The 12,505-nt window shown below is 40.9% G+C and overlaps 1 protein-coding gene and 1 long non-coding RNA gene across 6 annotated transcripts in view; one reads left to right on the top strand and one right to left on the bottom strand.

Moving 5' to 3' along the window:
- The first annotated feature begins 221 nt into the window (after positions 1-221).
- Positions 222-2,725, top strand: LOC140698172 (uncharacterized). The gene is made up of 3 exons (XR_012075739.1): positions 222-539; positions 1,106-1,268; positions 2,381-2,725. It is a non-coding gene; the product is annotated as an uncharacterized lncRNA (long non-coding RNA).
- A 6,200-nt stretch (positions 2,726-8,925) lies between these two features.
- ZFP90 (ZFP90 zinc finger protein) overlaps positions 8,926-12,505 on the bottom strand; it is a 52,981-nt gene continuing 49,401 nt past the window's right edge. For 4 of the 5 annotated variants that reach the window (XM_072967610.1, XM_072967608.1, XM_072967607.1 and 1 more), the window contains exon 5: positions 8,926-10,954. In XM_072967610.1, the coding sequence (XP_072823711.1) occupies positions 9,297-10,954 (1,658 nt within the window). In that variant the 3' untranslated portion in view covers positions 8,926-9,296. Of the gene's footprint in view, positions 11,010-12,505 lie in introns of all 5 variants that reach the window. The other variant, XM_072967611.1, reaches the window with a different exon arrangement.

Raw genomic sequence — 12,505 nt, 5'->3', positions numbered from 1 at the left:
TCCTGGCCTGGGCTGTTCTAGCCGTGGGGCGGGGGTGCTTGGTAGTGGCTACGGGAGGAAGGCAGCTTGGCCCCAGAAGCAGGGTGCGGTGCAAAAGTCGCGCGCCCAAGGCCCTGCCTCCTCTGCGTTTGCTCAGAAAAGAGCGAACACCAAGCGATGCGTACACGCCTGCGCAGACCGAAACTGAGAGTGCAAGGCGCCAGAGCCTCGTTCTCCCTGGAGCGCCCGCGCCGGCAGCGGAAGACGTCAAGCCGGAAGCGGAAGTGCGTTACCGCCAAGGCTTTCGGGAAATGTAGTCTCCAGCCCTGCCGTGCTCGGATGGACAGTACTTGGAGGACTGCACTGCCTGCCCAGCGCTCGTACAGTATCGGGGGACCCAAGTGGGCTTCCTTTGATACCTCTTCAAAAGGCACACCCAGATCTTCCTGTTAAGTCTACAATTGGTATAAACGTTCTAATCTGTGTGGTGTTACCATTTAAAAAGGCTTTCTCATCTCCACCACACCGCTGTCAGATCCTCTAGGAGCCCTTAACCTGAGGTAATGCAATTTTGTGCTTACTTAGAATTATTAAAATTCAGTCTAGACCAGTTTAAGACTCCAAATTTATACCTTCTTAGATGCCCTCATGCCCTGCGCGCATCTGCTGTGTCAGGCCTGTGGTCCCGGGGCTGGCGGCTTCCTCACAGGGAGATGCGCACGGGTCTGGGGCCTATGTGCAGCTTCACCCCAGCTCACTGTATTCATTCCTAGCGGGGTGGCCTCGTTCAGTCTTCAGCTCCAACCCCTCTCCAGGTGGGCCAACCCCTCTCCAGGTGGGTCACCCCCTAGTTTGGTCGGACAGACCGTGGGACACAGCACTATGCCTCCTGCCCACTCTGCTTTCTTTCCTACAGGGAACTCAGGGACACGATAAACCTATGTCCCTCAAGCACAGTCCCAGCTTCCCATCTGGTTAGCTCCCCCTTGAGAATGAGCTCAACGTCCCGGTTTAGCCGACCAATTATAAATATCTGGTCACTCCACCTAAGATCTATTGAAATCCTTTCTTGTGATCTGTGGCGGCAAAGAAATCGGACAAAGCCGTCCTGTTCTTTTCTTCCTAGGCACAACACAAAGGCAGACGCTCAGAGGACTTCACACTCTGCACCCAGAGGCTATCCCAACAGCACACTCCTCCCTTCAGAAATCTCCAGTTACAGGCACTTGTCTGCGTTAGATTCCTCCCCACCTCCTTACCACCGAATACACACTCTTCAGGGGCACACGGTAAGCTATCGCAAGAATTCTGGGTAGTGGGCCTGTGGGTTTGCTGGGGATGAAGACACCAAGCTCCAGCGATTTCAGATGCCTCTAATACTTCCAGTCATTCTCTTGGTACCTGAGTCCCACAGCCCCTTGGGGAGAGGCAGGGGCCTCACCCTAAGACCACAAGTACCCTCTCCTCTGGATCTGACCCTGTTGCATGGTTACGTGTCACTGGGGCCTGTGCGACTCCCACACTTCCGAGTGCATGCGGTGGGACAGAGTGCCCAGTTCTTGTGGTACCTTTTAGAAGGTAGGGCAATATGATGCTTTGTTTTCATCTTTGGGGCTTTATCAGCAACGCCAAACAAACAAAAATTCCCTGCCAAAACCCTGTGACAACTCTTAACTTTTGAAAATGAGTATTAAAATTCAAGAACAATTAGTAATTGCTAGTTTCTTAATGCACATAGTGAAATAAAAACCCCACTAATTACTACAACTATACTTGTCTGGTCATAGCAGAATAAAACACCATCTATATATCAGGTTCAAATTTCTTGTTTCCTTTATCCATTAAAATGCCCCCCAAAAAGTATTTTTCCAAAATTAATAGGGCTTTCACTGCAATTAGCAAAAATTAGTTCTCTCCTTCCACCAACTCCTGCCAATAATCTCTTATGTTCCTCATCTACAGGAAGCCTTCTGCTCCCCTGCCATTCCTTTCTTTTTAATTGTTCCCTCAAATGGCATTTATGGAGAATGGGAATGCTTTGCTTGATTTGACAGTGCCAAGGCGCTCCTTTCTTGGGCTTGGATCAGCTTCTCACCCTTGGGAGCATGAATGCCCATTATTCCTTCTCCTAAGTCCTTCAGTCACGCTGAATGTACAGGTCAAACAGGCTAATGCTTCAAGAGAAACCAAGCAGGTGGCTTTGGGCAAGGAGGAACCAGATAAGAGCAAGGAGGCAGACTTTAATTGTAAAAGAGTTTAAACACTCAGAGGCACATACAACAAATATGCATCACCCTCTTTGAACAAATATTTAAACAAATATTTTGTTAGATTAGCTTTTATTAAAAAAATATGAAAGTTTAAGCCTTCTTTTATCCCTTCCCATCCCTTTTCCCTCTAGCTCCAGGGGAAACCACCACTCTGAAGCTGATGTTTCACTAATTTCCTACTTTTACTTCATGTGTGTTGATTAAAAAAATACGTGTTATGGATTTTAAAAAGTTACATCACACTATATACAACCCTTCTGCAACTTTATTTTCAATTATTTTCAGTGTTTTTCTTGTTAATATATGTACATCCAGTTCAACCATTTATTAATATTTGAGTATCTCCTGTACTGGGGACAGGGCACTGAACAAAAGATACATAAGTTGCTGTCCTCAGTCATCAAGCTGTTTCACTTGCTATTTTTGTACTTTACTGTAAGAACATTATGCTTCAATAAAATTTACATCCCCCCTAATCTCTACTCTCGCGGAGCTTACCTTCTAGAGAAGGACATATAATAAGTAAACTATTTAGAGTGTCAGTTGATGGTAGGTATTATGGAAAAAATGAAGCTGGGAAGGGAATTAGAGCATGCCACGCAGGCTGATTGCTATTTTGATAGCATAGTCAACGAAGAGTTCATTGAACAAAGATCTACTGGAGGTTAGAAACCAAACCAGGTGATATCTAGGGGAAGAGGATTCCAGGAAAAGTGAATAGAAAATGCAAAGGTTCTGAAGTGGAAGCTTGCTGTGGGTGTTTAAGTTACTGCAGAGAGTATATAGCACAGGGAAATATATACAAGATCTTATGGTAGCTAATGGAGAAAAAAATGTGACAATGAATAACTGAAAAATTGTGCTCTACACTGGAATTTGATACAACATTGTAAAATGATTATAAATCAATAAAAAATGTTAAAAAAAAAGCTACTGCAGAGAGGTCAGTGGGCCCAGAGCATAGTGATCAAGAAAGGAGAGGAGTGGTGAGTCACACAGGTAATACAGGGCAGCAGGTGGTGCCAGTACTAAGTAGGGCTTCTGCTTTAGCCTGTGTTCATGAAGTGGAGAGCTATTAGAGAGCTTTGAGAAGATAAGTGACACAATCTTATTAGATTTTTACAGTATCACTCTGGCTGCTGAACTTCGAACACAGAGAGGCATAGATGGAAGCAGAGGAACCAATTAGAGGCTATTGCAAACATCTGGACCACAGATGATAGTGACATAGGCTAGGGCAGTAGAGGCAACAAGAAGTGGCCATTCTCAAATATCCCGCAAGTTAGCAGACAGAGCTTATTGAAATTTGGATGTGGGATGTGAAACAAAAGAATCAAGAATAGCTCCCCAGTTTGGGGGCAGAGCAACTGGAAGGATCGGGTTGCCTTTTCCCAGATGGGAGGACTGAGGATGGAATATGTTTATGATGGGACTGGGAGGGGGAGATCATAAGTCAGTTTATCTTTGGACATATTAAATTTGAGATGTCTGTTAGACATCCAAGTGGAGACGTCAAGTAGGCAGTTGGTTACATGAGTATGGAGCTGGGTTGGAGATAAAAATTTTTAAGTTGTCAGCAAGTTGAAACAGGATGAGAGCCCCAGTGAGAGCCCTCACACTAGGATGAGAGCCCCAATGTAGAAAAAGAAAAGAGGTCCAAAGATTGAGCCCTAGAATTCCTATGTCTAAAGCAAGGGGACATAAAGAAACTGGGAGAAGTAGATGTCAGTAAAGTACAAGGAAATCTAGGTGTGATAATCTGAAAGCCAAATGAAAAAAATGTGCAAGGGTGAGGAAGTGATCAACTGTACCAAACAATGCTGACAGGTCAAGAAAAAGAATTGAAAAAAAGACCACTGGATTTAGCCACATAGAGTCCATCAGTGACCTCTGACAAGAGCAGAAACAAAGACCTAATTGGAGGGAATGCAAGAGAGACTGGAAGGAGAGGAACTGGAGACAATGAGTATTAGATAGACACCTCTACTGAGGAATACTATTAAGAAGGAAATGGAGTGGCAGGTGGAGGGAGATGTAGTTTATGTATGTATGTATGTATAAATAAATATATACATATATTTAAGATGAGAAAAATTACCTGTTATTTTGCTGATGGGAAAGATACAGTAGACAAGAAAAAAAAAGATGCAGAAGAGAGGACAATTGTAGGAATGATGTTCTAGTTTACGAAAAGGATCTAATACACCAGAGGAGAAGTTGAGAAGACATTAAGAGAAGAAAGAGTCAACCACAGAATCAGGATATAAAGAAAGAGTGCATGGACAAGATGCATGTAAGACAGTAGTTACCTTCTGATTGCTCTTATTTTTCTCAGTTAGCTAGGAAACAAGGTCGCTAGCTGACTAAGGACTGGGACAAAGAGCTGGAGGCTGAGAAGACAAGCTATAAAACAGCACCTAAGGAGACCAGGACAGTGACTGGACTAGGGAAACAAATGCTTGAGGTTAGCAGCCAGGAATTTAAAGTGGAACTAGTCACTGTGGCTGCTATTCTCCAGCCACATTTACTCACATGGGTCCAGGAGTGGAAAAGGTGAGCTAGAAAGGCTTTTTTGGATTGTTGTTGTTGTTTTTGCCTGATACCCTGGTTCCTCTATGTACTTACTGTATTGTATTAAACAAGAATATGCTATGATTTATTAACCATTCATTTACTGTCAGACATCTGTGTTGTGTCCATATATTTACTATTTCAAACACTGCTGCAGTGATCATCTTTGTATGTCTTTGTGCTCACATGTGAGTATTTCTAGTCTACCACATATATCTACAAATGGAATCGCTGGGTTAAGAAGTATGCTTAGCTTCAATTTTACTGGATATTGCCAAATTACTCCCCAAATGATTACATCAGTTTACCCTCTCACCAACAGTGTATAGAAGTTCTCACTTCTATACCCCCTGCCAGATTTCTAAATTTCTGCCAGCCTAGTGGATATGAACTATGATCCCACTGCTTTCTTCTGCAATATTCTAATTTCAAGACTGAGCACTCTTTCACTTACAAGCCAGTCTTCTTTGTCTGTCAACATATCTCCATAGTAATGTTCACGAATAAGACTGCACTGAGTACCTATTACATGCCTGGCATTGTGATAAGCAGTGGGACAAAAAGTTAGCAAAACAGATGTGGACCCTGTCTTCCTGGAATTCACAATCAACTGTGGGGTGTGTTGGGGGTGGGGGAGAGAATGAAATAATCTAAAATACAAATTGCGGTAAGGTAAAGGACGTTAACAATAACCCATGAAAATGTAAAAGGAGACCAATTTTGTTGAAGTAGGGCAGTCTTTAACTCTTCCCTGATGTGACATTTGCATTTTTAACCTAGGAGGTAACTAGTTCAGTATTTACAAAAGCCCACTGCAGCCATAAAGAACCGAGCATCACCATCACGCCTAATCACTGCAGAAGTGGTTTCTTCTCTACCTGGCACACATGAGTGTTACTGGCGGACACGCCTGCCCTGCTGCCCTTCCCCAGACACAAGCAGGCACTAGGAGTGGGAGAATGGTTTTCTCCTGCTTCCCTTTTGCAATTCCCAGACTATTACTCTTGTGCTATCATATCTAGTATATTCTTTTATGAGCCTCACACCATCGGGTTATACTTACCTCTACACGCTGACACAGTAATCCCATTTTGGATATTTTATCTCTTTCTGGATATTTTAAGAAAAAATTCTATAGAAAAAAAGGTAAGAGTATTTTTAAAAATAAAAGTATTCAACGTCATTATAAAAATCAGTGCCCAAAACAATCTAAATATTATTGCAACAATAGGAAATTTGTTAAAGGGATCATGAGACTGTGTAGTAATATAAGAAATATTTATGAGAAAGGTTTTTATTTAAGATTATACAAGATTTTATCTACAATATAGGCAATTGTAAATATCTGATATATTAAGGTGTGAGGGTTGAGTGAATTTAGGGGATTTAATTTCCTGAAATAGTCAAGAAAACATTTCAAGGCCCTTTATCATTTTATCTCCACTTGGTCTCTGACCTAATCTAGCACCATATCCCTTCATCCACTCACCCCCAAACGACTGTTACGTGCAGCTCCTTGAACATAACATGGCTCTGGAGACATGAGGTTAAGAGCAATGCCCTTGCAGCCAAGCACTTCTGGGCTCCAAGTCTGAATCTGCCATGGGCAGTACTTTGTCTCCTTGGGCTTTTCCCCACATTATAAACAAAGATATAATACTCGCATTTGGTTTATTTAATGCAAGCAACAGAAATGTAACAAATTAGCTTAATCAAAAAGGGAGAATCATCGGATAGTGGGGAGCCTATAAAATCCCAAGAAGAGCGTCACAAATTAAGCCAAGTCCAAGGATGTCAGGAATTAGAAATGAGAACATCATGTCGGTTGCATCCTCTCTTACTACAACAGAACTCCCCTCTCTGGTAAGGAATCCAGCTCCAGGCAACTCTAGGCCTTCACCTTTCGAGTCTAGCAACCCAAAGTATCCTTGCTAACTCTATTTTGAAAAAATCCTGTCAAAAGACCCCGAATGGCTCAACTAGGTCACTTGTTTGTCCCTGGATCTATTACTGAGCCCCAAGATGTCTTGACTTGAGTTTTTGTGGTGAGTGAAGCAGGGACTGTTACTAGAGGAAAAGGGAGGGAAAGCTGGGCAGAGATACCACAAGACCTAGAATGGGGAACTCTAAGGATCAAATGAAATGATGGCTATGAAGTACTTAGCACAACGTCTTACAAGTAGTAAGCATTCAACAAATGATAGCTATTAACTCACCTGGCTGTGATGAGTTTAGCAGGTAATCCCTCTTCCTTGATGCGTCACTCTTTAATCTTAGCCAAGTTCTGAAAATTGAAAAAGACAAACTAACTCCCATTCAACTAAGAAGGCTATTTATTGAAATAATACAATGATGTTACAAGGATGTATTTCACATAGCCCAGAAAGCTGGGTGTTCGTAAGTGCACGGTGCATGGTTGCTGGGACTAGAGATTCCTCTGCTAAATCAGCCATACATAAATCCTGGGCTCCCTCCCTGTCAATGAAGATGTGCTGAGATTCAGAGATTGGGTAGATAAAGGCCAGGCTCCACACACAAACCAGTGGTCTCCTTTAGGTCTTCTGGAACTAAGTCTTTATTAACTTCCATAACAGTTGTGTAGCACTCAACTGGTTACAATTCATGCCGTTCTTGCAAACAGTCCACTATGGGGATCCCCAAACATTCAGCAGCAAAATGAGTTCCTGTTAGGCATCCTAGACAATTAGTAGAGGAGATTCCAAGTAGAATTACCCCTTGTTAAACTGTGTATCACAAAAGCATGGTCTTGGCACTGTGTGCACTAAACGTGGAATATCATAAACAAGGCATTTTTGAATGCTTAATGTTTTGGAAGGGCAGATCTGCTATAGAGTATCCCATCCCATCTTGCTCCACATGTACTAAACTCATTGGGCCAGACAGCCCACATTTCAGGCCCCATGCACATTTTTCCTGCGAAGAATTATGAAGGATATTTGGGAGCTGCCTCATGCTACCCAGGATGAGACAAAAGTTATAGATTCTGTTACCTGACATGCAAAGCAGCCAGCAGGAAAGGTTCACCAACACCACCCCATATCACTCCTCCCCTATGCTTAATCATTAGGGTGGGAAAATTTGCTCTTCTTGGGGGCGGGGGGTGCAGAGGATCTTTTATCAAAGAGGTCAATTTTCATAGTTGCTTCCAAACTTATCTGCACTCTTGGTGCCAAAGAACCAACAAAGATTCTGGAAATTCCTTTAGGATAGCCATGGGAGGTATCAGGGGATATTAAGGATTAGAGTGGATCACTGACGCTTCCCTCATGCTTTACTGATGGAAAAGCACCACAGAGCTGAAAAAAAAGTTAATTTTTTAATGGTGAAAACTTCTTTGGCACACAAAATGATTCATTACATGCCAATTCTCTAAACTGACTTAATGGCAAGTTATTATTATCCAAATAATTGGACTTACACTTCTCCAACAGTAAAATTAATTTGGGGATTTTTTTTTTCTTAGTTCTGTTTTGTTTTCCCATTGATCCAACCTAGGAAGCTTGGGGCAGTGCTTTTTATTTTTTTCCATGGGAGAGACATGAAGCACAGTAAGGAGACAATAATTCTATGACTTATGTTACCTGAAGTATGATATTTAAGAAAAGGAAAAAAGTCATCAGTAGTTCAACTATTAACAATTTCTGTTAACATTTTGGTTTGTAAGCTTCCAATAAGTTGCTGTAAATAAGTGTATGATAAATTTGCATGTGTCCTGCTGCCTCTTACGCTTTTATGATTCCCAAAGTATTCAGCTCCAGAGTGCGCATTGACTATTTGTGCATCTGATTGTTTCAAAACTTATTTTAAAGCCCTGAATTCCAAAATATCTTCTTAGTGGCAAGACCACAGGGCCAAAGATCCAGGAGACCTGCATATTCACCCAGCTTTGCCGTTATAAACGTATCATGCTGTGCAAACCACTTCGCATCTTTGGCTTTCAGTTTCTTCATCTGTACAATGAAGTGGCTGGACCAGTTGATCTAATTCTTTGAATGGTGAATTCTTGGAGGTGGAATTGGTTTCTATGGTAAATTTAATGTAAGAGATACAGTTGAATGCAGCTTTCAAGTAATTTAAAAATGAGTTTTGGTCACTATAGCAGGAGTTTTATTTATTTTTTAAAAAAGGTTGTAAACAGTGAGAGTTACAAGTTAAATTGTTGAAAGTTGGTGACCTCCTACATACATATATTCAAAATCTTTACAAAGTCTAATATATAGGCATATCATTTCTAACAGGTTATGTTAAGATGTCTATAGTTTTTACATGTCTGTTATCAGATCTGAGAATGTAGCTTTTATTTATTAAAAAAAACACTACTAGCACAGTTTTCTCCACACAACACACACACACACACATAATTCATTACATTCCCAAGCTTTCTCTCCAGTAAGAATCCTCTGATACTAAGTAGGAACAATATTTTAGCTAAAGCTTTCAGCACATTCCTTTATGTCAGGGTTCCTGGGGTTTATTTCGTGTATGAATTCTCTGGTGTTTAGTAAGAGCTGAGCTTCGACTGAAATTCTTCCCACATTCCTTACAAGCATAGGGTTTTTCTCCAGTATGAATTCTCTGATGATCATGCAGATTGGTTTTCTTCCGGAAGGCTCGCCCACATTCACTACATTCATAGGGTTTTTCTCCAGTATGTGTTCTCTCATGCTGAATGAGGGATGAACTCTGACTGAAGGCTTTCCCACAGTCAATACATTCATAGGGTTTCTCTCCTGTGTGGGTTCTCTCATGCTGAGTCAGTGATGAGCGTCGACTGAAGGCTTCTCCACATTCATTACATTCATAAGGCTTTTCTCCAGTATGAATTCTGTGATGTTCTATGAAACTTGTACTCCTTTTGAAAGCTTTTCCACATACATTACATTGATAGGGTTTCTCTCCAGTATGAGATATAGGTTGTTGACTGAAGGCCTGTTCACAATCATAGGGGTTCTCTCCAGTATGGATCCTCTGATGGTCAGAAAAGTCTGTAATATGACTGAAGTCTTCCCCACAATCATCGCAATGATAGGACTTCACTTCAGTGAGAGTGCTTTCATCTTGCATAACAGAGGAGCTGTGCTTGAAATCTATGCTGTAGTTACTGCTTTGGTAAGGTTTGCCTCTCTTATGAATCCTCATATGTTTATAAAGGGATGGGCTCTGACCAAAAGCCCTCCCACATATGCTACATTCAAAAGGTTTCTCTCCTGTATGAGTCCTCTCATGTTGGACAAGGGAAGAACATCGACTAAAGGCTTTCCCACATTCCTTACACTGGAAGGGTTTCTCTCCACTATGTGTGACCTCATGCTGAGTGAGGGATGTGCCATGCCTAAAAGACCTCCCACATAAATTACAACGATAGGGTTTCTCTCCAGTGTGAATTCTCTGGTGTTGAACAAGGGAGGAGCTGCGCTGGAAGGCTTTCCCACAGAGACTACACTGATAGGGTTTCTCGCCAGTATGAGCATTTTCATGCTGACCAAGGGATGAGCTATGCCTGAAGGCCTTTCCACACACATTGCATTCAAAGGGTTTCTCCCCGGTGTGAATTCTCTGATGCTCAGTAAGTTGTGTCTTCCAGAGGAAGGTTTTTCCACAGTCAGTACACTCATGATGTTTCTTTCCAGGATAAACTCCCTGATCTGTACCATTGGGGAAAGCTCCATCTCCTTTATGAGTTTTCTCATGTTTAGTTAGTGATGATCTATGAATAAAGGCTTTTCTACATTTATTACATTTATAAGGTTTCTTTTTTGCAAGGATATTATTCTGATTGAGTAAATCTGAATTATGTCCCAAATTGGTCCCAAGTGTATTACATTCATTAGACCTTGGAGGAATGTTCACTTGTGTAACCAGGTTTGTGTTCAATCCAGAGTTTTCACCAAATTTATTTTGCTCAAAAGTTTCCTCTTGTGTGATTATTTTCTTCTGGGTGGATACACCTGGCCCAAGATGTCTCTTCCAGTTTTCCTGGTGCCTCTCTAATTGGCTACTAACATCCCAAACATCTTCTAATGTGGCATGGGAGAGATCATCCGTGATAAGGGATACTTCGGATATGCTCTGGCGCAGACTTGAAGATTTGGCTTCAGGCCTGGTCTTCCAGTCTGAAAGACATCCAAAGTGCAAAAGTCCCCTATTCCCTCCTGCTGAAACAAACTGCTACAGTAGGAATGAGGAAGTGAGAGAGAGATAAATTATACATCACTCGTTTTGAAATTAGTCCTGTAGCTTGAGGAGAAAACCCAAAATGGAGAAAAGGAAGAGTGAAGAGAGGTGACAGTGCAGATTGCAGATCCAGAGTGAAGGATAAGTCCAGAATGAGGAAGCCCATGTAGGAGGCTTGTTAGGGAGTAAGGGAATAATTGAGCATGAGAGCATTCGGCAGAGATACAAATGGAGCAGGATCACAGTCCATCTGGCAGAATCCTATCTGCTCTCCATGCCTCCCATCCATTTTACAAACTGTCACAAAACCTATCTTCCTAATATATCCATTTCATAATTTCTTTAAAGTCACCTCTGAGACTTCAGATCTTCAAGCCCTACAGAGAAAATCTGCAGCCAATGATCTAACTGAAATGATTCTTTGACATACTTGAAGAGCAAAGGCTATACTTCCCAAGCTGAAAAACAGTATTTCAGGAGGCAAATCATCCTTGCCCTTACAACTGGAGTTGTGGTTTTATTCTATTTGAGTTCTGATTCTCCATTAATCACCTATCCTAACCAAAAATGATTCAGTTTCATCTGCCTTAAAAACTGATCTCTAAACTTCTGTTTAACCTCAGAATATTAATAGCAGAAAATTAAATTAGTTAATGTCTAGATGCTAAAAATGGTAATCTTTAAAAACTAAAGGGAGGGGGGTTTCTGGAGTGATGGAAATGTTCTGTATCAATAGAAGTCTGGGTTAGATGGGAGAATGCATTTTCAAAATCAACTGGATGATACATATAAGAGGTGTGTATTTCAATGTATGTAACATTTTCTTAAAAAAAAAACTATGAACAAATATTGAACTCTAGTCAATGAAATAAATGCTAAAATATTCTAAAGGTGAAATGTACTCATGTCTGCAACTCACCAGAAAATGCATCAAAAGATAGATTAACAAATGGATAGATGAAAAGATGTGATAAAGCAAATACAACAACATGCTAACTATAGAATCATGGTGGTAGGTATATAGTGTTCACTGTATAATTTTTTTCAACTTATCATATATTTGAAATTATTCATAATAAAATGTTAGGAGGGAAAAAAACAGCAACTATGGGGCCCTAAAACCCCCAATTCCTTATCCTGGAACAAGACTCAATTTTAAATTCCCAAGGACAAAGAATGCTTTGTATTTCTTTTAGAATACTTCTCAGTGGGACATTCAAGAGATGTCTGTTGAAATGAATGAATGAGAACATTCTCTCCCCAGTTAGATTCCACAACAATCAATCAAGTACTTTCTGACTACCTTTTATATGCTCTGTAATACAGATGGAAAATATATAGAAATATAAGTAGACTTTTCAGAAGGTTAAAAATCTAAGAATAAAAACAAGATTCAAATTTTTTTTAAGATTCAGTATTTTAACAACTAAAAAGAAAACCCCATCAGATGGTATCCATACCATCTGAATTTGTGTGGTAGAGGCAATATA

The sequence above is a fragment of the Vicugna pacos genome, chromosome 9 (genome assembly GCF_048564905.1).
Source record: "Vicugna pacos chromosome 9, VicPac4, whole genome shotgun sequence".
Lineage (NCBI taxonomy): Eukaryota > Metazoa > Chordata > Mammalia > Artiodactyla > Camelidae > Vicugna > Vicugna pacos.
This window is presented reverse-complemented; position numbering and strand designations above follow the sequence as displayed.